Genomic DNA, 26,010 nt, shown 5'->3' with positions numbered 1-26,010 from the left:
TGTAAATTCGCATCCTATAATACTGAACAGGATAGTCTGGAGAAGAACCAGAATGTCGGAGGACAAACCATGGAGTGGAATGTAAAACAAAATGGACTGCATGACTGAGACTTGATCAGAAAAGATTAGTTTAAAGAGAAAAGATACAAAATTGCAGTACAAGCCACTGAGCAAGGGCTAATGACATGAAACTAAATGACATTCAACTGTTTTGACTGAGTTCTCTCTGAGTTTTGGGGGTTTATTTCAATCCCAAATCAAAGCAAGCATGAAGGTGGTAAACCAACCAAATAAATCCGAAAGAAATGGTTTGCACAAATCCCTACAAATAGAAGCCACTACATTTCATACAGCTGTACTTTGACTATGTACTGAGACCCACTGTCCCACAGGAATTAACTAAAAAAACTGAGTCCCTTGGGTAACATGCATCCTAAACTCTATGAACGATCAACCATGGAACTAGCCCCTCTTTCCCTCAACAGGAAGGAATATGGCCAGTGCATATCGGTATGGGGCATGCCAGGAAGATTCAGGGGATCCTCTTTATCCACTGGGTAAACGGCAAAGGACCATGCAGATACTGGGACATCCCACCTACTAGGCTCCCTGGTCTCTCTCTTCTGGGATTATACACACTCATTTTCTTCCCCTTGTATTGGGTGGCTCATTACAAAACATTCCTATACAACCGAACTCCCTCTACTCAAAATGCTAGTTATTCAAATCCATGGTGTGTCCTCCATGTAGCCCTGTTAATCACCTGCTAATAACTCCTCAATGAGCTTCTTAGTGCCTATTAGTACTAATCAACTGCTTTGTACTTTTAATGCTTAATGCTCTGTACATTAAAGGGTAAGAAAACAATTTTGAATTTAGTATAAATACCAAAATTGTATTTAAACACATCCTTTTAATACAATTTTGGTGTTTTAAGAAACTCAATATAGTAATTTTTTTACTCTTTAATAAAATACAACACATTAAGCATTAAAAGTACAAAGTCATTGATTTGCGCTAACAGGTACTAAGAGGCTAATTGAGAAATTATTAGCGGGTGATTAACTAACAGAGCTACATGCAGTGAAGCGGCAGCTCAAAATAGGACTTACGTGTCTCTGAATGCTTAGTTACTGGAAAGTTTCGGATGTCTCCCCAGCCATTTGGATAACCGGGACTGTACAGTACTTCCAAAGATTTACACATTCATACCTTCCCTACCACCTAACCCTGTCCACATGTTGATAAAGGAATTATATAGGGCCTGATCCTAGAAAGTACTGAGCATCCTCAAGCCTTACTGATGTGAATGAGAGTTTATGATCCTCAACACATCTCAGTAGATACTGAGCACCTTACAGGATTCAGCCCATAGTTTGTAATCTCCTTGTGGCAGGAACCTGCCCTCCATATTTGCCTCTAAAGTCCCATGCAGATCAGTGACGCTATATGAAGAATAAGTAGTAACTCATGCTATTGTAAATGATTATTTTTGATGCACAAAGAAGGGAGGATCAACCACTAATAATAAAGATATTTTCTGCAGAAAGAAAGACCATATTGTGCTGCCACTGAAGCAAATGGCAAAACTCCCACAGGGAGGATTGAGCCCTGAATGGTCATGGTGTTCAGCGAGTCCCCTCAAAATGAGATTAATTCATCACACAATTTCCATAAACTGAAATAAATATAGGCTGTGAGAATAATTTTCAGTGCTATGATTTAATGTAATTAAGAAATAATGTCATTTGAATTTCATGTTGTCACAGGATGATGGTCTCCTGCTGCTAGACAAATACCAAGTCAGCCAGCATTTACTGAAAATAAACATTGAGGCGGAGACTCCGAAGTTTTTCAAAGCAAGAAGTATCTGTCCTGTGACAACCTTCCATACTAATGTGTGTTTTATTACATCAAATGATGTAGCAGCTGTCATCTTGTCTAATGACTGCTTGCATGGCCGTAGAATGGAAACAACTTGCTGCCCACCAGCTTGGAACCTTGCTCCTGCAAGAAACGTTGTGGGATGAAGGTGGTGCAAAAGTGTGGAGAAGCTTGAAGGCATTCAGTCTGAATGAGGGTGCACTGCGAGGGCAGGGAGCACACTTGGTGCAGAAAAGTGCACTGTGCACTGCCCAGGGTGCAAGCTGTCGGATCACCAGCAGGCACAGAGGTGAGGGTGGGGTGAGGACTTAGACTCATTTGCAACCTGACTGGGCATATCCAGTCTATATTTTGCCTGACTCCTGTGCTGGTAAGAGGCTCTGGAAGAATCTCCCTATACCCTGTTTCCCAGCGCACCCATACAGGGGCAGCAATATTTTTGCTCTGTAACTTCAGTGAACAGCTGAATTCTGAAAGGGTTTATACACGGTCTTGTTTAAAAACTAGCAAAAAGAAGACTTGTTTAAGTCTGTTTCTATGTAGATGAAATTCCATTCCCAACCAATAAACAAACATCAACCATTGAGAAATCAGATTTGGTTTTGTACAGTACAATAGTTTTAACTTGCATCAGAAATGTGACTAATTAAATAGTCTTATGTGTCACCACATGTTTTATCCTATTTAATGCTAAAGAAAACTAGCAAATGTGAAACCAAGCAAATATTTCAGGATCCCAGCAAACACAGTCTCATGAAACATTTATAATTATTGTACCAACATCCCAGTTAAGCAATGCCTTCTTTTTAGTGTTTCTCAGGTAATTTTCACAACAGATTGTTATTTACAACTGCAAAAAAATTATTTATAAAATGCTAATGAAAACTGTTGATTAACATGCAATAATGTATCCCATAATTCCTTTGAAGTAAAATGCAAAATAGAAAAATATGATTTGCTGAAAATTCCTTGTCCAATGGCTAAGAACCCCAGGAAACAGTACTATGCTTATATGACAACAGGAAAATTCATAAATGTACCAGTTAGTAAAACAGGCTTCTGTATCTAGTGCTAATATTTCTTGCAAAAAAAAAAAAAACAACCTTTACTTTCCTTATAATTTATTTATAATAACTTCTATTGTATAGTTGTTCGCTTCTAAACCTGATTCCTGCCATTCAAAAGACTAGTCGAAAGACTGGTATTGTATTTGACTTAAGACCAGAGACATATGGACACCTGCTTTACTGATTTTGCTGTAAAAGAAGGAATTGATGATTAAGGCTGTGAGTCTTTCATGGAGGTCACAGAAGTCACAGATTCCATGACTTTCCAGGACCGCCGTGACTCCTGCAGCAGCTGGCGCAGCTGACCCAGGGGCTGCCTGACCAGCTCGGGCAGCCCCTGAGCCAGCAGCACCAACTACTGCTGGGGCAGTCTTGGGCCACCACGTCCTCCTGCCCTAGCAGCAGCAGGAGTTTGGATGTGGGAGGCGGCTCAGGGCTCGGGCAGGGGGTTGGGGCATGGGTGAGGGCTCTGGGCAGCACTTATCTCGGGGGGACTCCTTGAAAGCAGTGTCATGTCCCTTGTCTCCTCGGCAGGGTGTGGCCAGGTAGCTCTGCACGCTACCTCTGCCCACAGGCACCACCCCTGTGGCTCCCATTGGCCATGGTTCCTGGCCAATGGGAGCTGCAGAGCCGGTGCATGGGGCAGGAGCAGCACGCAGAGCCGCCTGACTGTGCCTCTGTCTAGGAGACATGGGACATGTTGCCCCTTCCGTGCAGCATGCATCTGGAGCCTGCCAGCACCGCCAACCCCTGCCCCCCAGCAGCAGCAAGGGTCTCGGGCCACATGCTGCCACCTGCTCATCCTCCTCCAGCAGGAGTCCTGGGCCACCCCTCCTCCCCAGAGCACCCATGGCACCCCTGGCCTCAGAGCACACATGATGATCCTGGGACACCCCCTGCCCCACAGCACCCATGTTTTAGTTAGGGATATACAGTACAAGCCATGGACAGGTCACAGGCCATGAATTGTTGTTCACGGCCAGTGACCTGTCCATGACTTTTACTAAAAATACCCGTGACTAAAACGTAGCCTTATTGATGATCATAGAAATTTGGAAGAGAACTGAATTTGCCTTCTATCTGCACAGGGCAGAAGGTAGGAGCAGTACTGTTACCTGTGCAGATTTTAAATAAGTTTTGCTTTTCACTAATAAGGGCAGCTGTCCATACAGGGAGTTGCTGAGAGTGCTTTTGTGGAGCAGCAATTCCTGCGACCTGGGTTCAATCCATTATTAGAGTTTACTCTAGCAAACTCCCATTATAGACAATGATAGCATGCCCAATTAGGACTTCAGGATTGGGTCCATTAAAAAGTATCTCTAGTGTACTCTTAATGAAACTCTACTACTTCAGGTTCTGATGCTGGAAATAAATGTACTGGCAGAGCCCTCTGCCTACATGGAGCTGCGGGAACTTCACTGATCGTCCATATGCATGGTTCTCTTTGCAGGACTGAAGCCTTACTGACTAGTTTTCCTTAAATCTCAGAGATTCAATTAAAGATATTAGACTGCACACATACACAATTACTAGTTTCACTGATACATTTTCACTTTGTAAAGGGATGTTGTAGGTCTTGCTTGGAATGCTTTTCCCACACAAACCAGGTGTAAAGATGGTGTTTTTTTCCATGCAACTTCTATGAAAATCAAAAGCTTAAGGTAACAGCCTCAATTCAGTTTCTAGAGAACAAGCATCCACAACACATACCCAAGAACACAACAGACACTAAATTACCCATTTTGGCAGCCTCAGCATATCAGCACAGAGACCAGCATTGAATAGGCTCAGCTCGTGAACGGCCTTCACAGCCCCACTGTTGTTCCATCCATTGGCTGGGCAGCGCTAAGGAAGCCTGAATTGCAACTGCTCATGCTGTACCTGTGCTGTGGATAGAATATTTCAGTTCAGCAGCTTTCATACAAACTAACTCATCTATTTAGGAAAGTAATTTAAGAACAGAACTCCAATTTCTCTGAAGTAGCATTCTGATCACCATGATGAGATATTCTGCATAAAAGCCACAATTACAGGTTGTTGGCACAGATTGTCACACAGTGGATGTTTTTTACATATTGCCATTCCAAGATTTATTTTACCTGTTGGACCTGACAATTCAGTAATGCCTGTAGTTGTAGCTTTAATGTCTGCATTGAAATATATAGTATTATTAAGTCATTCAGGTTCACCATTTACATTTTGAATAACTTTGCAAACAATCACCTCATGAAGACAACAGGAGTGAGATTCATGTCTCCGCCTCCTTCTATCTGCTGCCCACATAGGCACATACACAAAGCCTGACTACTTGGTATTCTGAGGGGGTTGTAGGTAATTCACCGTTCCTACACCTCCACAGGCTGAAGGGCTAGAACATAGCTTCTCTAAGGGTATGTCTACACTACGAGATTATTCCGATTTTACATAATCCGGTTTTGTAAAACAGATTGTATGAAGTCGAGTGCACATGTCCACACTAAGCACATTAATTCGGTCGTGTGCATCCATGTACCCAGGCTAGCGTCGATATCTGGAGCGTTGCACCGTGGGTAGCTATCCTGTAGCTATACCATAGTTCCTGTAGTCTCCCCCGCCCACTGGAATTCTGGGTTGAGATCCCAATGCATGATGGTGCAAAAACAGTGTTGTGGGTGATTCTGGGTAAATGTCGTCACTGAATCCTTCCTCCGTGAAAGCAACAGCAGTCAATCATTTCGAGCCCTTTTTCCCCGGATTGCCCTGGCAGACACCATAGCATGGCAACCATGGAGCCTGTTTTGCGTTTTGTCACTGTCACCGTATGTGTACTGGATGCTGCTGACAGAGGCGGTACTGCAATGCTACACAGCAGCATTCATTTGCCTTTGCAAGGTAGCAGAGATGGTTACCATCCCTATTGCACTGTCTGCCATTGTAAATTGGCAATGAGATGACGGTTATCAATCATTTTGTACTGTTTGCAAGTGGAAAGTGGCGATGACGGTTATCAATCATTTTGTACCGTCTGCTGCTGTCATGGGTGCTCCTGGCTGGCCTCGCTGAGGTCGGCCGGGGGTGCACGGACAAAAATGGGAATGACTTCCCAGGTCATTCCCTTCTTTATGTTTTGTCTAAAAATAGAGTCAGTCCTGCCTAGAATATGGGGCAAGTGTGCTAGAGAGTCAGAGAGCACAGCTGCTCCAGGTCAGAGCCCCAGATATCCCGCAGAAATGATGAGCTGCATGCCATTCTAGGGGGTGACCCTGCAACAGCCCCACTCATTGCTTCCCTCCTCCCACACCCCTCCTGGGCTACCGTGGCTGTGTCCCTCCATTTGTGTGATGAAGCAATAAAGAATGCAGGAATAAGAAACACTGACTTTTTAGCAAGATAAAATGAGGGGGAGGCAGCGTCCAGCTGCTACGATAGTCCAGGGAATACAGAATCTTTTCTTTAGACAAGAAAGGGGTGGGGGGGCTGATGGAACTCAGGCTCCAGCTGCTATGATGAGGATGGTTACCCAGCATTTTGCACCATCTGCAGGGAATGACAGGGAGTCATTCCCATTTTTGCCCAGGCGCCCCTGGCCGACCTCACCAAGGCCAGCCAGGAGCACTCACGGGATGATGACAGTTTTCCACCATTTTGTACCATCTGCCATCAGGAAAGGAAGGAGAGGGGATGCTGCTGTTCAGTGCCGCAGCACCACGTCTACCAGCAGCATGCAGTAGACATACGGTAACATTGAAAAATGGCAAGAAATGATTTTTTTTCCTTTTTCTTTCACGGGGAGGGAGGGGTGGTAAATTGATGAGATATACCCTGAACCACCCGGGACAATGTTTTTGACCCTACAGGCATAGAGAGCTCAGCCAAGAATGCAAATATTTTTTGGAGACTGCGAGGACTGTGAGATAGCTGGAGTCCTCAGTCCCCTCTCCCTCCCTCCATGAGCGTCCATTTGATTCTTCGGCTTTCCGTTACGCTTGTCACGCAGCACGGTGCTGAGTCCCTGCTGTGGCCTCTGTCTGGAGGTTTTTTCAAATTCTCTGGCATTTCATCTTCTGGAACGGAGCTCTGATAGAACAGATTTGTCTCCCCATACAGCAATCAGATATAGTATCTCCCGTACAGTCCATGCTGGAGCTCTTTTTGGATTTGGGACTGCATGACCACCCGTGCTGATCAGAGCTCCATGCTGGGCAAACAGGAAATTAAATTCAAAAGTTTGCAGGGCTTTTCCTGTCTACCTGGCCAGTGCATCCTAGTTCAGATTGCTTTCCAGAGCAGTCACAGTGGTGCACTGTGGGATACCGCCCGGAGGCCAACAGCGTCGATTTGCGGCCACACTAACCCTAATCTGACATGGCAATACCGATTTCAGCGCTACTCCTCCCTTTGGGGAGGAGTACAGAAACCGGTTTAAAGAGCCCTTTATATCGATATAAAGGACCTCGTTGTGTGGATGGGTGCAGGGTTAAATCGGTTTAATGCTGATAAATTCGGTATAAATGCATAATGTAGACACGGCCTGTGGCTGCTATTTCAGATCATGGGTCAAAATAGAGTTCTTTACCTCCCTCCCCCTCCCAATCATTATACAAGGGTTGTAACCCACTACACCCATGTAACCTATGGCCTCCCCAGCCCACCGCAAATCCACACTGGCCTATTATAAAGTCCTGCTCCACAGACTGCACGGAATGTGGCGGTGCCCTAGCCGAGGAAGATATTCCATAGCCTCTCCTGTGCTGCCCCATCTCACGGTATACATGGTGCAAAGACTTGTTTGGGCTTTCCAAACTGGGGTGAATTTCTTGCAGATGTTAAAGAGGGACAGAGTGTGCAGATGACTTTTGGTGTCATTTTTCATCCCAAATTAATTTAACATTTTTTCTCTTTTCAATCCAAAGCTAACAGTTATTGATTCAAACTGTTTAGAGATTCATCCAGCCTGTCTTAGTAGCACATCAGTGTACTCAAGTGTACTTCCCCCTCTCTCATCCCCACTCCCTTAGGACTCTCCTAAATCGGACAATTCCCTGGACAGCTGTACAATATTCATTACAATCTGAAGCAAAGCCTACCAAACAATTTTGATTTTGAAGTCTAACCCTTTGACTACTGTAAATTTGATCACTTAAGCAACAACAAAACAAACAAGAAAAAAAAAACTGCTGAGTTTGTACTAGAACTTTGCTGCATGCAGGGGCACAGCTTTGGAAACAACAGAAGACAGGTGGCTTGAGCCTCCTTGTAAACAGATCCCAAATGAAGTTTGTTTGACCACTGGGATCACCTCCCATTTTAAACTGGACTCCTCTTAATGTTCTAGTAACAACACATTCCATCCAGAGTTCACCAGTGCCACAAGGAAAAAGAGAAAACCACACATGGAAACGTCACACTGCTGGTATTGTACAGGACACAAATGTACAAAAAGAGAATTTTCCAAATAAGTCAAAAACATTCAGTGTTTAATCTCTTACTTTACACATTTAATCACAAAAATTAGAGACTAAAAAGACCCTTCAGGTCACCCAGTCCATCTTTTGACTGACACAAGAATACCCTGACAGCATATACCATAATGCTCTGTTTAATCTTGATTTAAACATTTTGAGGGATGGGTTCATGTGGGATCTAAATTATTTCTCTTCACCCTTAGAGTCTACACTCTAAAAATATTTGTAGATGGTTAGGTCTCCCATAAGTACAACAATTTTAATTAATTTAAATTAAACAATGAGAGTTTGAATAGCTCATCTTGATTTGCAATGGAGAACGCCGCACTCAACACATGACATTTGTTCAGTAGCAGGAAGATGTGGGAACAGATAAAGAATGAAAGGTCAGCAAAATTTAAGACCACTTTCTGGTTTTGGTTTGTTATCCACCTTTGTCAGTGCAGTACAGTTTTTAGACATGTTCTGTAATAGCAAATACTCATAGCCATGTGCATGATACCAGAATACGGACATGAAACACATGACACTGAATTTCCTAACAGAAGTATGTGAGTTCTGCGAAGCAAAGTTTCTAGCTTCTTAAAAATAAAGATAAATGTGATTAAATTAACAAGGAAAACAAAGTTTTGAATTATTACACTAATTTGTTATTCCAAACCTAAGCACTCTATAATATCTCATTCTGTACTGATGAAACCCCCCGTGAGCTAAAGGAACAATAATTAACCAAGGACTAGAAGATAAAATATTTACTAATAATAAACAAAAAGAAAGAACAAAAGCCAACTTACAATCAATTCTATGTTATGACAGAAGCCTTCAGAAGATGAAAATACAATTTTGTGTAAACTGCTAAAGCCTTCTCATGAATAAGGGCATATTTTAGTTCCAAAGGATCTTTTATAAAACCTCTACAGCAAACTATAGACATGGATGAGCTTTCAGAAACTATTACTTGTAGGAACAGAAACCATAATGTATATTAATATTCAGATAACAATAAATAATTCTTCTAGCAACTCTACCTTTTTCAATGTTTTTGTCGTATTTCCTTAGTTGTGCTTACATTGTTGTTTGCAGTGTTGTTGTAGCCGTGTGGGTACCAGGATATCAGAAACACAAAGTGGTTGAGGTAATAAGCTTTTGAGCTACACAGGGCTGTTCTTCCGAGCTGAAGAAGAGCTCTGTGTAGCTTGAAAGCTTGTCTCTTTCACCAACAGAAGGTGGTCCTATAAAAGATATTACCTCATCCACCTTGTCTCTGTAGTTGTACTTACACTGACCAAGAAAAACAACAAATAAACAAACCAAGAGTTAATCATATAGTAAATGAACCCTTTTCAACCTTTTCCTTGAAAATACTAAACAGCAAGGATGCAGAGCATTGTTGGCTTTATGAGTGCTGCCAAAACAATAAAAACTAAATAATGTTTCACAACATTTTAGTCTAAAATATTTATGTTACCTATCTTCATGCAATTTGATTGTGTTTAAGTTTTGTGGATTGATTTCTTTTTTGGTTGCCTTTATAGAGACATTCACTGAACATCATATGATCCCTGAACAAGTTCACTCTGTTAAGGTGATTCCTAAGTGGGTTCTTTGAACTAAGCTGGGCCCTAAGTTAAGGTAAAAGAAGGGCAGGAGAAAACAGCACAGGGAGAAGCCATTTTCTACAAGTTCCAGAGAAGCACGAGACAGCAGTGGGCTCACTGAGGAGCTTATGAGTGTAGGAACCTGTGGGTACTTCCCTCACAAGAAGAATCACCCCTTTATAAATATCAGCAGGACATCCATCCAGGCAGATCTACCACAAAGGCTTTTGATTATCACTGCTCAGCTCTGACTGTATGGTAGCACTAGCTGGACACAGAGCCTTGATCTCACTTTGTTCATGGGGTTCCCTTCATAGAGAGCATGCACTGCATTGGATTTCGTGGGATAGTGTTTGTATTGATATATGTGATGTGTTAATGTTAAAGTTGGGGGGGGGGAACTTCCAGCCTGGCCAAATGATCATGCCATGCCTATTTGTTCATGAGTGTCAATCCACTTCTAGGAAAGCCTGGCACCCGGACAGGGGAACTATCTCCTTCAACCTCTGATGGCAGAGGAGGACTGATACCTTAAGTGAAGAAGAACAACTATTAAAACAATCCACTTATAATTATTTAGATTCAGTGGGCCAGATTCTGATCTCCGTTACACTGTTAAGAGAATTAGGGTATGTCTACACTACGGGATTATTCCGATTTTACATAAACCGGTTTTATAAAACAGATTGTATAAAGTCAAGTGCACGCAGCCACACTAAGCACATTAATTCGGCGGTGTGCGTCCATGGTCCGAGGCTAGCATCCATTTCCGGAGCGTTGCATTGTGGGTAGCTATTCCGTAGCTATACCATAGTTCCCACAGTCTCCCCTGCCCCTTAGAATTCTGGGTTGAGAGCCCAGTGGCTGATGGGGCAAAAATCATTGTCGCGGGTGGTTCTGGGTAAATGTCGCCACTCATTCCTTCCTCCGGGAAAGCAACGGCAGACAATCATTTCGCGCCCTTTTTCCCTGGATTGCCCTGGCAGACGCCATAGCACAGCAACCATGGAGCCCGTTCAGGTTTTTTTTTTGTTTGTTTTTTTGTTTTTTTTACAGTCACCATGTGTGTACTGGATGCTGCTGACAGAGGCGATATTCCAGCGCTACACAGCAGCATTCATTTGCTTTTGCATGATAGCAGAGATGGTTATCAGTTGTTCTGTACCGTCTGCTGCCGGTGTAAATTAGCAATGAGATGACAGTTATCTGTCATTCTGTACTGTCTGCTGCTATCATGGGTTCTCCTGGCTGAGGTCGGCCAGGGGCGCAAAGGCAAAAAAGGGAATAACTCCCCAAGTCAATCCCTCCTTTATGGTTTCTAAAAATAGAGTCAGTCCTGCCTAGAATATGGGGCAAGTGTGCTAGAGAACCAGTGTATCAGACAGCACAGCTGCTCCGTGCCAGATCCTGCAGAAAGGATGAGCTGCATGCCATTCACGGGGGGTGCCCCTGCAACAACCCCACCTGTTGCTTCCCTCCTCCCCCAACCTTCCTAGGCTACCGTGGCAGTGTCCTCCCCATTTGTGTCATGAAGTTATAAAGAATGCAGGAATAAGAAACAGTGACTTGTTAGTGAGATAAAATGAGGGGGAGGCAGCCTCCCACCGCTATGACAGTCCAGGCAGGACATTAAGCGGTGCAGGGGAGAGGAGCCCAGCATGCCGCTGCTATGACAGTCCAGGCAGGACAGATTCTTTTCTTTACACAGGAAAGGGAAGGGGCTGAGCTCCATCAGCCCCCAGTTGCTATGATGAGGACGGTTACCAGCCGTTCTGTACCATCTACTGGGAATGACTGAGAATCATTCCTATTTTCACCCAGGTGCCCCCGGCCAGCCTCACCTGAAGCCAGCCAGGAGCACTCACGGGTTGATAACAAGGACGGCTACCAGTCCTACTGCACCGTCTGCCACCAGGCAGGGGAGAGGAGTGGATACTGCTCTTCACTGTTGCAGCATCGCGTCTACCAGCAGCATTCAGTAGACATAGGGTGACACTGAAAGAACTCAAGAAACAATTTCTTTCCCTTTTCTTTCACGTGGAGTGGGGAGAGTAAATTGACGAGCTATTCCCTGAACCACGCCGGACAATGTGTTTGAACCTACAGGCATTGGGAGCTCAGCCAAGAATGCAAATACTTTTCGGAGACTGCTGGGGACTGTGGGATAGCTGGAGCCCTCAGTACCCCCTTCCCTTCCTCCATGAGCGTCCATTTGAGTCTCTGGCTTCCCGTTACACTTGTCACGCAGCACTGTGTTGCCTGGAGATTTTTTTTTCAAACGCTTTGGCATTTCGTCTTCTGGAACGGAGCTTTGATAGAACAGATTTGTGTCCCCATACAGCGATCAGATCCAGTATCTCCCGTACGGTCCATGCTGGAGCTCTTTTTGGATTTGGGACTGCATTGCCACCCGTGCTGATCAGAGCACCACGCTGGGTAAACAGGAAATGAAAATCAAAATTTCACGGGGCTTTTCCTGTTTACCTGGCCAGTGCATCCGAGTTCAGATTGCTGTCCAGAGCGGTCACAGTGGTGCACTGTGGGATACCGCCCGGAGGCCAATACCGTCGATTTGCGGCCACACTAACCCTAATCCGATATGGTAATACCGATTTTAGCACTACTCCTCTCGCCAGGGAGGAGTACAGAAACTGATTTAAAGAGCCCTTTATATCGATATAAAGGGCTTCGTAGTGTGGACGGGTACAGAGTTAAATTGGTTTAACGCTGCTAAAATCGGTTTAAACGCGTAGTGTAGACCAAAACTTACTTCAGCTTTTCACATGGGTATTGAGATGACAATCTGACCTCTCAATCTCAAAGCAACATTTGAAAGCCTTATCACCTAGAGCATGTCGAAATAACTTACCTTCCACAAAAATCCTGTTCCAGTAGATTTTCCCAACTTCATTTCCTCCAAGAAACACTAGATTGGACAAAATCAACATTGAAGTGGAAACAGCTGCCAGGGCAGCATGAAGTCGACGACAAATTCTCGGCGAGAAAAAACGATCCTGACAAGAAACGAAAAGAAAGATAAGGTTAACACAGAGTTAACACTCCAAAATTACAGAGAAATTGTTATTGCAATAACATTTTTACAACTCACATTGGAAAATGCAATGTAATGATGGCAGATAAGCATTCAGACTCGAGATCAAATCATTATGGGATAAATCCTGAAGTGCTTATACTCTGGCAAAACTTCCACTGAGCCGACTGGGAGTTTTGACTGAGTAACGAATTCAGGATTGGCCTTACAGCTTTAACAATTATTTCAATGTAACACTCATTTTTAGTTTTCACGATCTTCCTTGAGGCATTCTGCCCGTGAGTTGAGAAGCAAACACACCTTCTTATATGGCCAATGGTATTCAACAGGTTCTAATAGCCAATTGGTTTCAAAGGACCAAAGTGATTCTGTCCAGATATAAAGGATTTAAAGAGCCACTAACATTTTTGATAAAGTAATAACAAGTTCACTTAAGCATTTGCTTACAGATGCCTCAGTTAAACCAGAATTATTTAGTACAATAAGTTCCCTTATAAAAACAACAAATATTTTGATTGGAAAGTGAATTAAACTGTAAGTTGTGACATCACTGCTCATATTCATTTCAGAGGTGAACCTAGGTATTGTATAACTACTTACATTGACAAGACAGTTTTCGCCATTCATCTTAATGCAGCATATAAGTCAAGTTAACCACCACAATAACCCTGGAGCAGACTATGCACTGTAAATTAATACTAGCTGTACCATTTTAAAAAGTTTTGTCCTCCTTTAGGTTTCAGCCGGTAAAATGAATTACAAAGATAGCATTATGGTAAATCAGATTAAGAAAGCATACTGTATAGTTACAGTGCGGTATAAGGAACAATATATATTGTACACCACATTTTCAGGTTCCAAAAGTGTCTTTATTTAGGGACTCATCCTCTCAGAATCTGAATGCTTCTCGCAAAGTAGTGAACATTCCAAACTCCCACGAGAGTTAAGGAAACTAGCCAGGAAGGGTTCAGCCTCTCACAGCTATTCAGATCAAGTCAGGATGTTGTGGCAAAGGGTGCTGAGTATTTTATTACTGTAGCAACAATAAGAGCATTAATTTGTTTATCTGTAATAGCTGTATTGTACCAGAATTAGTGTTCAGACACCAGAAACATGGAACTTGTACAAAATGGTCCCACAAATTTTACTAGGGAGGCAAGTAGACTGCTAGCTTTGTAAACATCAGAATAACATCTGCAGATGACTGAAAACGAAGGCCCAAAAATTCAAACAAATATACAGGCCTAAAAATGTCATTACAATGTATTTCTGAACAGTAACTCTTTTGTAACCTGCATGTTTGGCAGTCTAACGTATATCAGCACTATTCAGCAAAGAAATGCTGGCATATATTCAGCTGAAAAAAAGTGAGCCAACACACCCACACCCACAACAATGGAACAATGAGATTCAGTGTGAAATGTACCCAGTAATAGTGAATCTCCCACACAACTTCAGGGAAAATATACACCGAATATAAAGGCTGGGATATTCCTTTGAAAATCTGAGCCCAAAACGAAGTAATCACAGAGGGAAGTGTGTGGACTACAACAATAACCCCAATACCAAGAGTTACTTAATAAAATAATATTTTAGGGATGTTAACCAATAATAGAATACCAATATTTAAATATTTTTGGATTATTTTACATTTTCAAATATATTGATTTCAATTACAACACAGAATACAAAGTGTAAAGCGCTCACTTTATCATTATTTCATTATTTTTATTACAAATATTTCCACTATAATATCTCATTATTTTTATTACAAATATTTCCACTGTAAAAAACAAAAGATAGTATTTTTCAATTTACCTAATACAAGTACTGGAGTGCAATCTCTTTATCATGAAAATTGAACTTACAAATATAGAATTATGTACAAAAATAACTGCATTCAAAAATAAAACATTGTAAAACCTCAGAGCCTACAAATGCACTCAGTCCTACTTCTTGTACAGCCAATCACTCAAACAAACAAGTTTGTTTACATTTGCAGGAGATAATACTGCCAGTTTCTTGTTTACAATGTCACCTAAAAGTGAGAACAGGCGTTCGCATGGCACTTTTGTACCTGGTGTTGCAAGGTATTTACATGCCAGACATACTAAACATTTCTACGCCCCTTCATGCTTCAGCCACCATTCCAGAGGACATGCCTCCAGGCTGATGATACTCGTTAAAAAAATAATGAGTTAATTAAATTTGTGAGTGAACTCCTTGGGGGAGAATTGTATGTCTCCTGATCTGTTTTACCTGCATTCTTCCATAATACAGTATACAGTACAAGTCATGGACAGTCATGGCTATGAATTGTTTACTGCCCATAACCTGTCCATGGCTTTTACTAAAAATACCAGTGACTAAAACGTAGCTTTAACCATGACTCTTATATTATGCTCTCCCTTCCTCCCTTTCTCCATCACTCTGTCCCCTACCATCAAGGGTGAAAAAATGCCAGTGGCTCAACACTAGGGTGACCAAACAGCAAATGTGAAAAATCGGGATGGGAGTGGGGGCTAATAGGAGCCTATATAAGAAAAAGACCCAAAAATTGTGACTGTCCCTACAAAATTGGGATACTGTACAGCAACTACAAACAGTAGTTTAGTGCAGGAAACCAAGAAGTGTAAAACTGTAGGGAGACTTGAGATAGGCAAAATAACACCCAAATTAGAATTTGGCCAAGTCTCCCATGAAAGTAATGATCAGGCCCAGTGCTGCCTAGTTTATGAGATCTGATAGTTTCACAACCCAAGGTGGCATGACTATAGCATGTATAACAGCCTCCCTTAATTAAAACAAACATACAATTATAGGTTTGAGTTTATTTATAAATAGAAATTGATTACACTTACAGAAAGGAAAAATCAATATGTACTACAGACAGCTTGTACTGTTTAAATATGTGTCTTTGGTCATTTACAAGATATAAGAGCATTTCAGCACAGAAACAGTTGTTTCACTGAACTACTTTAGGGCTATGCTGTAGCTAATTTTCATTATTCCGCTAGGAATTGATTCACAAAGCAGTAAAGATTTTCTTGGGAGTGTATGAACTTTCTGCACATCGGTAACAAAGATAGAAAAATCAAACTCTTTTTTTAAATGTCTCATGTCATGCAGAAAAATCCAGTTATGAAAGTACCCGAGCAGCTATTGTGTCCAAATTAACCCAGTGGAAGCAGTAATTTACCAATGAGAAAGGACTGAGGTGAGTCTTGATTAATAGCAATAATATTTGTGATTTAAATATTTATCATGCTGTTGACTGTTCTCAAGATCTGACAGTTTGTCTCAATGAAAGCTATTTCAAAAGCTCTTCTCTGTGCTGTTTCACTCTCTAGATCATCAATTCTACTGCTGCAAGAAAAATGCCAGCAGTTACTCTAAGTTCTGACTTCAGCTGTATAGTTTCTTTGGAAGCTGGTGTTCAGCTGTGGAATCTGAAATCCTCATCTCCCCCTTTTTCTGCTGTCAAGAAACGTGTCATTTAATGAATTGTTTGGTGTTTAAGGTACAAAAAAGTTGTGGACACTTGACCAAAAATCTTATATTGGCATCCATGCTCATTGGCCCCTTTCATTCATGGTCTGGAGTCTATAGCTGACTGCCCCTACATTTGATTTATTTATCTATTTTTCCAATCTGTAAAGATAAACCTATCATGACCTCTAGGCATATACACAAAAAACTACAATCACACATCACTCAGATCCTCTGATGGGTCCCAGAAACACAAAGTGCAACATTGGAGAAGTGTGTGCAAATGTTGCTTTAAGCGACTTCTGCACTTGTCCTGATCCTCGGCAGTCCCTGGTGTAAATAAGTGTAGCCTAAACCTCTCTCTCAGCCAGTCACTGGGAAAGATGAACTACTACTGAACTCTGTTGGGCCAAGGTAATCTGAGGGCAGCAACTATTGATAGATTTGGCTCAGCATAACTAGAGTTGCCAGGTGTCTAGTTTTCGGGCAGCGCCTGTGGACGGGGCAGTGGGCAGAGCCACTTGACTGTGCCTCCACGTAGGAGCTGGGGGGTGACATGTCGCTGCTTCCAGGAGCTGCTTAAGGTAAGGGCCACTCAGAGCCTGCACTCCTGACACACACTCCATGTCCTAACCCCCTTCCCCCCAAACCCCTCAGTCCCAGCCCGGAGAACCCTCCTGCACGCCAAACCCCTCATCTCATGCCCCAACCACTTGCCCCAGCCCTGATCCCCCTCCTGCTTTCCGAAACCCTTGGTCCCGGCCCAGAGCAGCCTCCTTCACCCCAAATCCCTCATCCCCGGCCCCACACCAGAGCCTGCACCCCAGCCAGAGCCCTCACCCCCCACAGCCCAATCCCCTGCCTGAAACCCCCTCCTGCACCCTGTACCCCTTATTTCTAGCCCCACACCAGAACTTGCACCCGCAGCCCAGAGCCCTCACCCCCTCCTGCACCCCAACCCCCTGTGCCAGCCCAGTGAAAATGAGTGAGTGAGTGACGGTGGAGAGAGCGAGCAACGGGGGGGGGAGGGGATGGAGTGACCGGGGCGGGGCCTCAGAGGAGGGACGGGGCAAGGGTGTTCGGTTTTGTACAAGTAGAAAGTTGGCAATCCTAAGCATAACCGTCTCAATAATCTTCCCCTCAAAAGGAAGGCTTATAAAGACAAATGACTAGCATCGCAATCCACCTCATTTAAAAGTCTGTGCTGGGAGAGGCTACAGCAAACTTCCATGTAAATTCAATATTGCTATCGAGATTGTTGAGGTGGTTAGAGTGCTTTAAACAAGGGCCTATTCCACAGGAATTAAATCTTGTCAATGTTTGGGGAATCCTAATATGATTGAATTTACACCTTCATGCAGCACAACAGTCATTTCCCACACTTGTCTTTTGTTACATGGAACTGCCTTTCTGGAGACTCAAGAATGCAGGAACAAGATAAGAAAAAATTGGGAGCTACAATAAATACTGAGTCTTACACATAACAGAGTATATATTATAGGACTGTGCACACAATTGAATAAGGCTCTAACATGCCAATACTAAGATGGGTGTGGTATAAATACATTGTGCTTGATTCACCATTGCTCTGCTGCAGTTTTACCTTCCTTTATCTTTTAATTGAGCTGAACGCTTAATACAATTTTTGGGAAAGATGACATCCATTTAGCTACCTTGTTCACTATCTGGTCTGCATGATTTTATTTTCTGTCAGCCACCTTATCCAGGACAATTTTAAAGTGAGAGAAAGGCTTTGTACTTTTATTCAGAACGTATATTGCACTATTGCCTATGCTCCATGCACTAAGCAAAGAACTTTAGTGGATGGGACACATAATCCCAGTTTGATCCTTCATTTTCAACCACCAAGATATGAAGGATAAGTGTGATTGCGATTTAAGATTGTTGAGTCTCTAGCATTTGAAGTTTATAAGGGATTTTAATAGAGGACTCAGGTTTGTAATCCAAATTATGTTGGAGTGGAACATTAAATGCATTCAGTGCTAATACTGACGACAGCCAGCTGACTCTCATTTCAGTTTACCTTATTGTACATATTTTTGCAATGTGTCGTTGATATAAAGGTCCTAAAAAAGTTAGAAGGCAAAATACATGTGGGCTGTTTTGATGAATTCATCAGGATTATAGTTGCACAAGTGGTATGAGTATGTACCTGAAGATGAGACTTCGGAAAATCAAATTTCTAACTCTTGAACCATGTATTGAAATTTTCCTTTAACTAGTTGTCACCAGGGACCTTCTCTTCACCCAGTATTACCACCAAAGGATATTGCCAAGAGCATGCTTACCTCTATAAGGCAGCAACAAAAGCGATCCAATTGTTCTGAGTAGGATTCTTGGGCTTTTCCCTTAGGAGATACACTTAGGAATGAGAACTACCCTCCTCAAACCTCTTCCCCAGGCACTGCAATGATAATAGCTCTCAACAGTCTGAGGAGTAATACCTTGAAGTGTCTTCTAAATCTGGGTAATCTGGATTGTAGTTACTTGCCAAAAATAATGGCACTATATAAAACCAAGAAAATGGGTGAAGAGCTGAATGAGGATGGAGTGGATGGGATGCAGAGAAGGGAAATGACATATTTTGACTAATGGTTATTGGTTATTTTATTTATCTGCAGTTAAGAATACCGAAAATGGAGGCTAAGGCATGACTGAGCAGCTGGAGGACCATATGGGATAAATAAACGATTAGACATTTTGACAAAGCTTTACCAAACTATACAAATTCACGTAATTTTTAAAGTGAGCATAAAAATGAAAATTGGGTGGGTTTGAGGAGCTGGGAAACTTTTGAAAACACATCAATGTGTATCATCAAAGTAGAATGTTGACCAAACAATGTCTGGAATGGTCTGGAAACAGAGAGAGTCCAGTGAGAGTGGATGACTCTCTTCTGAGCGGGAGGGAGGCACCTATCTGTTGGCCTGACATAGCATCCCAGGAGGTATGTTGCCTCCCAGGGGCCCGTATCTGAGCCATTAGGAAACTGGAGACAGACTTGTCGAAAATCTCTGTGTAAGGATAAAAGGAGTAAAAAACAAGGTTGATGTCATCGTAGGGGTCTATTACAGACCACCTAACCAGGTAGGTAAGCTTTCTGGATGAGGCTTTGTATAAACAACTAACAAAATCATCCAAAGCAACAGGACTTGGTGGTGATGGGGGACTTCAACCTCCCAGACATCTGTTAGGAAAATAACACAGCATAGCACAGATTATCCAACAAGTTCTTGGAATGTATTGGAGATATTTTTTTATTTCAGAAGCGGAGAAAGCCAGTAGGGGAGATGCTGTTCTAGATGTGAGGTTGACAAAGAGGGAAGAACTAGTTGAGAATTTGAAAGTGGAAGGCAGCTTGGGTGAAAGTGATAATGAAATGATAGAGTTCATGATTCTAAGGAATGGTAGGAGGGAAAACAGCATAACAAAGAAAATGGATTTCAAGAAGTCAGACTTTAGCAAACTCAGGTAGTTGGCAGGTAAGATCCCTTGGGAAGCAAGTCTAAGGCAAAAAACAACTGAAGACAGTTGGCAGTTTTCAAAGAGACATTATTAAGGGCACAAGAGCAAACTATCCCACTGCATAGGAAATATAGGAAGTATGGGAAGAGACCACCTTGGCTTAACGAGAAGATCTTCAATGATCTGAAACTCAAAAAGCGGAAACTAGGTCAAATTACAAAGGATGAACATAAACAACACAAGTATGTAGGGACAAAATTAGAAAGGCCAAGGCACAAAACAAGATTAAACTAGCTAGAGACATAAAGGGTAACAAGAAAAAAGTCTACAAATACATTAGAAGCAAGAGGAAGATCAAGGAAAGGATAGGCCCATTACTCAGTGAGGGAGAAAAAACAACAACAGAAAATGGCAGAAGTGCTAAATGACTTTTCTGTTTCAGTTTTCACCAAAAAGTTTAGTAGCAATTGCACATCTAATTTAATGAATGCCAGTAAAAATGAGGTAGGATAAGATGCAAAACTAGGGAAAGAACAAGTTAAAAATTACTTAGACAAATTAGATGTTTTCAAGTCACCAGGGCCTGATGAAATGTATCCTAGAATACTCAAGGAGCTGACTGAGGAGATATCTGAGCCAGCGATATCTAAGTTATACAACTTCAGCTACGTGAATAACATAGCAGAAGTTGATGTATTTAGATCTACTCACCGCGGTGTCTCCACTGCGGTGAGTCGACTGCTGCCGCTCCCCCGTCAATTCCGCCTGCGCCTCTTGCGCTGGTGGAGTACAGGAGTCTATGGGAGAGCACGCAGGGGGGTCGATTTATCGTGTCTAGACTAGATGCGATAAATCGACCCTGCTGGATCGATCGCTGCCAGCCGATCCGGCGGATAGTATAGATATACGCATAGTGCCCATCTATAAAAAGGGGAATAAAACCTGGGGAATTACAGACCAGTCAGCTTAACTTCAGTGCAATCAATTAATTTGCAGACACCCAGAAGACAATAAGGTGATAATTAACAGTCAGCATGGATTTGTCAAGACCAAATGGCATCAAACCAACCTAACAGCTTTCTTTTACAGGATAACAAGCCTTGTGAATGGGGCGAAGGATTAGATGTGGTATATCTTGACTTCAGTAAAGCTTTTGATACTGTCTTGCATTACCTTCTCATAAACAAACTAGGGAAATACAACCTAGATGGAGCTACTATAAGGTGGGTGCATAACTGGTTGGAAAACCATTCCTAGAGAGTAGTTAACAGTGGTTCACAGTTAAGCTGAAAGGGTATATCAAGTGGGATCTGCTACTGTTCACTTCTGGGACAACTGATGGAGTTTTAATTGATTTGTAAAGTCATATGGGTTCTTGGAAGAGAGTCTCTCTCACTCTCTCTAAGCCAATGGGATCGCTGTGGTCAGGTAGGCACTCTTCCTTATGTTCCCAGAGATTTGAAGGTCTGAGTACATCCTACGGAGAGGACTGTCAGCTCTGGACATCACTCCCTCATTTGGTCCTGCAGAATCCAAATGAGCTGATCTTTGGAATATGATGTACGGCGCATCCATTACTCAGGCTTTTGTCATCTCAGGAGATGACAACACTGGGATCTCAATAAATGGCATCCTGGAGCGCAAGTCTAAGTTACATGTTTTAAAACTATATATGTTATTCTTACTCTGTACAGCTGCTTAGGGACAGGGATAGGGCGTAAATCTTCCAACCCTACAGCTTAAGGAAATAAATAAATAAAATAGATTTAAGTCCAAATAAAAGATCATCCATTATGCAGAAACTATTACTGGAAATAGCTTTCATTTAATAGAACCAATATGTTTCAAGTAAAATGTGCAAGTACATACATCATTCTGTCATTTAAAAGAGAAAGGTTAAGATACAGGTTCTTGACCCTCACACAGTAAGTGACAGAAAAATGTACATCTAATAAATGAAGTGATATATTTCCTGCATAATAAAGGTCATCAAAGCTTAGTGTGTGCTGGAAACTAGCTAAGAATGTCTTAATGTACTGAAGAGGCATGTGCTCACTAAAGGCTTAATCCTCTGGGAGGTGCTGAGCATCCTCAATTACCTGGATAAAGCCCTAAAACGAGTGTGGGACACATGTTGAGAGGATATAACTGAGGGTCACGTGCTGGAGGGGGCATTATAGTTACTTTATAGTTACCTTATTTAATTTAGGTGAGTTACATTCCTAAGAAAGAATTTTCCTCTCAAAAATCCATTGTTAACTATTTAGAGCCACAGAATCCAGTCAATGGGTGTCTTTCCATTGACTTTACTGGGTGCTGGATCTGACCGCTAGGCCCTGATCTAGCAAACAGTTAACAAATGTGCCTAACTTTTCTTGTGTTATTAGTCCCATTAACTTTAACAGGACTATTCACATCAGTAAATTTACATATAGGAGCAAGTGTTTGTAGGATAAGGCCCAACCCTACCAACACCTATGCACATGAGCAACTTAACTCATGATTTTAATGGAAAACTTCCTGAGTAAAGTTACTCATGTCTACCTCTTTAAAGGTTCAGGACATAAAAACTGACATCTTAATGCCCGCAGATTTCTATAGCTCCAAGGACAAGACTCAGAGATTGCAAAATACTTAAACAATTTAAATATTTAAACAAAATAAAAAAACTCTGCTCTTAAAACTACTAAAATAAAGCTCTCTCCAAAGCTGAAAATATGAATATCACCATTCTTGCCTCTGGTCCCCAGTACAGTAGGAGTTATTTTACTATGGAGGTAAACAAGTGAAATTCATTTTTATAAAAAGAAACTCTGCTGTGCATTAAGACAATGTGAAAAATATGGAAATTATTACTATGAAACTGGCCTATATGTACAAAAAAGGATTAAAAAATAACTCATCTCTTTTCTGAAACCACAAAGAAAGCTAGTGCTTTGACCACTGATGCTTTGTCTCAGAGTTATGGTACATTGAAATTGACTTATCATTCCATTTTACTGCAGCCATAAATACAGATTTAAACACAAAACTTGGTGAAATATTTTAGACAAAAAGACTAAAAGCCTGTATAAAGGGATAGTGCCCGTCATTGTAAAATAGTGTTTAAAATAAATAGATTATTCCAATTTGATTCACTTCTGTGCTTAGTTCTTTAAGGGGAACATTTTTAGTTTTAGTTAATAAACCACAGGTTCATTAACTACAGTATTTTTTAAAAGTTACATTCCATTTAATTTTAGTTTCTTTCCTAGCTTGAGACATCCTGCATTTTACTGTGGAAGAAACAGGAATGTAAATGTTATGGTTTCAATTAAGATTAAAAAAATTTAGCAGGAACCATTTAAACCCAAGAATGGCTGACAGCATTTCTTTACTCTATTATTATTTTCTGTAATGGAATTTTTGGAAACTGTCCAAAAGCTATAGTAAAGAACATCAAGTAATAAGTTAGTTAAAATAATCATTTAATGGGGGGAGCCAACTTGTTATACCTTAAATAAATGCAAATGCATGGTTTCTTTTCTTAGTTCAAATAGAGCAGACTAAATCACAGAATCCTAGAAATCCGTTTTTTTATATGGCCTGATACTGCTTATTTAATATCGACAGAAATTCTGCCATTGACTTCAAAGGGAGCAGGACTGAGATCTTTCTCCATGTATCAGGGAGTAATTTAGGATTGTGGGCTACAAAACTCTATTACTTTGTTGAGTCTAGTTTCTAGTGTCCCAAGCAATTGGGACTCTAAAAGAAACAAGAGTTGCCAAAAGCCACTCTTTTTTTTTTTTTTTTTTACTCTAATAAAATGCCCTGGATACTGACCAGCTTTCTTTGCACAATATTTATTACTGTTTCATCTGCTTTGAATGGAGAAATACAAGTGCTTTGATAAATGGATTAAAATATTATTGAGTTTCACTGTAGCTTCCTTTAGGGTATTTGTATTTTTCTATAAATGCTTTTTGATAACTTCATACAGCAATATTTCTCAGTGAATTTAAAAAAAAAGTACAGTTGAGGGACTACTTTAGAGCTGGATGCATAAAGCACAGCACTGTTAAGGAACTGAAAGAGAACTGACCGGTTTCAGATCAAACCTTTTTTTTTTATTTTAATTAAGATCAGTTCAACAAACTTTCGAGATGGTTTCTGTTCATGTCGTTTCAGTCCCCTCAAATATTGTATCCAGGTTAATTTAAGCCCAAACGGTGAAGTAAAACCTCAAAGAAAAACCATCAAATTTCATTCAGAGCTGTGAAAACATGATTTGGACCATGTTTTAATTTCAATATGTCCAGTTCACTCTGAATACAATGCGACTGTAATTTTGAAAACAGGAAATATAGGGTCTGATTCTCCTTATGTTTATATCTAATCAGCGCACGAGGAACAACAACATGCCAAAGAGGGGTATCAGAATGCTTTAGATTACTTGCAAAAGAGGTACAAAGAAAAAGTGAGACGACTCCATTAAAAAATGCTAAAAGAGGTGATTTATAAACTCTCAGTATTATATCTATGTCAGTTCATTTTTCAGCAAACAGGCACAAACATTCAAGTAGTGCTCAAACTTCAGATTGCATGAGTTTTTTAATGCAATTTCAAGTGATTTTTATAAAATAAAGGTTTAAAGCTCCCGTAAAACTGAACTCTGTTAACACAACCTTAACTATGTGCAGGGTTAGGGTCAGCAAACTGACTGTGTAAAAATATCACTCAGACGTATTCTGCTCCCCGTGTTTATTCAGAATCACATCTGCTTATCAGTGTCACAAAAATAACCTTTCACTTTTTACATCTATTAGCCCCCTGGAGAGCCAACACAGGGAGGGGATTAAAAAATTCTAAGGCCAGAAGGGAGCACTATGATCACCTACTCTGGTCTCCTGCATAACACTGGCAAGAGAACCTCCCCAAAATAATTCCCACAGCAGATCTTTTAGAAAAACATACAATCTTGATTTTAAAATTGTCAGTGATGGAGAAGCCACCAAAACAATTGGTAAATTATTCCAATGATTAATTTACTCTCACTGTTAAAAAATGCCTTATTTCCAATCTGAATTTGTCTAGTTTCAACTAGAGTTCCTGTTAAAATAAAATCTTTACACTGGTGTGCATCTCAGTTGCACTGTGTATCTCAGTTGCACTGCAAGTATTTATAATGCACATGTTTGAGCTAGGGGTACTGGTGCTGTAAAAAAACCAGACCTTTCTATAAGTGTTGTTTTTCGAGATGTGTGCATGTCCATTGCACATTAGCTGTGCGGGCGCTGCATGCACAGTCACCAGACATTTTTCCTTCAATGATATCTACTGGGTCAGCGCTAGTATCCTGTGGTGCCACGTGCTCATGTGCTGGTATAAGGGGTCCAGCTGACCCGAACTCCCTCAGTTCTTTCTTGCCCGTCAAGTCTGACAGAAGGTTAGAAGGGTGGGTCATGAAATGGACACGTGCAACACACATCTTGAACAACAAAATTAGTAACTGTTTTTAATTCAAGTGCTTGCACATGCCCATTGCACATTAGGTGACTCCAAGCAGTACCATGGGAGGTGGGATCAGAGTGCATTGACATGCTGATTGCAACACAGCTCGACCAAACTGGGCATCATCTTTAGCTTGCGGGGTGATGGCATAGAGGGACAAAAATGTATGTACCGACAACCAAATTGCCACTCTGCAGATATCCTGGATCAGCACCTGGCCAGGAACACGGTTAAGGAAGCTTGCCTCGTAAAATGGGCCATCACTGTAGCTGGTGGTGGGACCCCCGCCTGCTTGTAGCATGTGTGGATGCACAATGTGATCCAGGATGAAATCCTCTGAACTGAAATAGGAAGGCCTTTCATCCTGTCTGTTATTGTCACAAAGAACTGCGTGGTGTACAGAACAGTCTTCTGCTCTCAATATAGAAAGCCAGTGTGTGGAGATGTTCCTCTTCCCCGCTTGCACAAAGTTTCAGGGGAGGAAAAATAGCTTGATT

General features: G+C 41.5%; 1 protein-coding gene across 7 annotated transcripts in view; it reads right to left on the bottom strand.

The window, feature by feature from the left end:
* HHAT (hedgehog acyltransferase) overlaps nt 1-26,010 on the bottom strand; it is a 349,307-nt gene that overhangs the window by 109,929 nt on the left and 213,368 nt on the right. For all 7 annotated transcript variants that reach the window (XM_050951880.1, XM_050951879.1, XM_050951882.1 and 4 more), the window contains one exon: nt 12,863-13,007. In XM_050951880.1, the coding sequence (XP_050807837.1) occupies nt 12,863-13,007 (145 nt within the window). The remainder of the gene's footprint in view (nt 1-12,862; nt 13,008-26,010) is intronic.

Source organism: Gopherus flavomarginatus, chromosome 4 (assembly GCF_025201925.1).
Source record: "Gopherus flavomarginatus isolate rGopFla2 chromosome 4, rGopFla2.mat.asm, whole genome shotgun sequence".
Classification (NCBI taxonomy): domain Eukaryota; kingdom Metazoa; phylum Chordata; order Testudines; family Testudinidae; genus Gopherus; species Gopherus flavomarginatus.
This window is presented reverse-complemented; position numbering and strand designations above follow the sequence as displayed.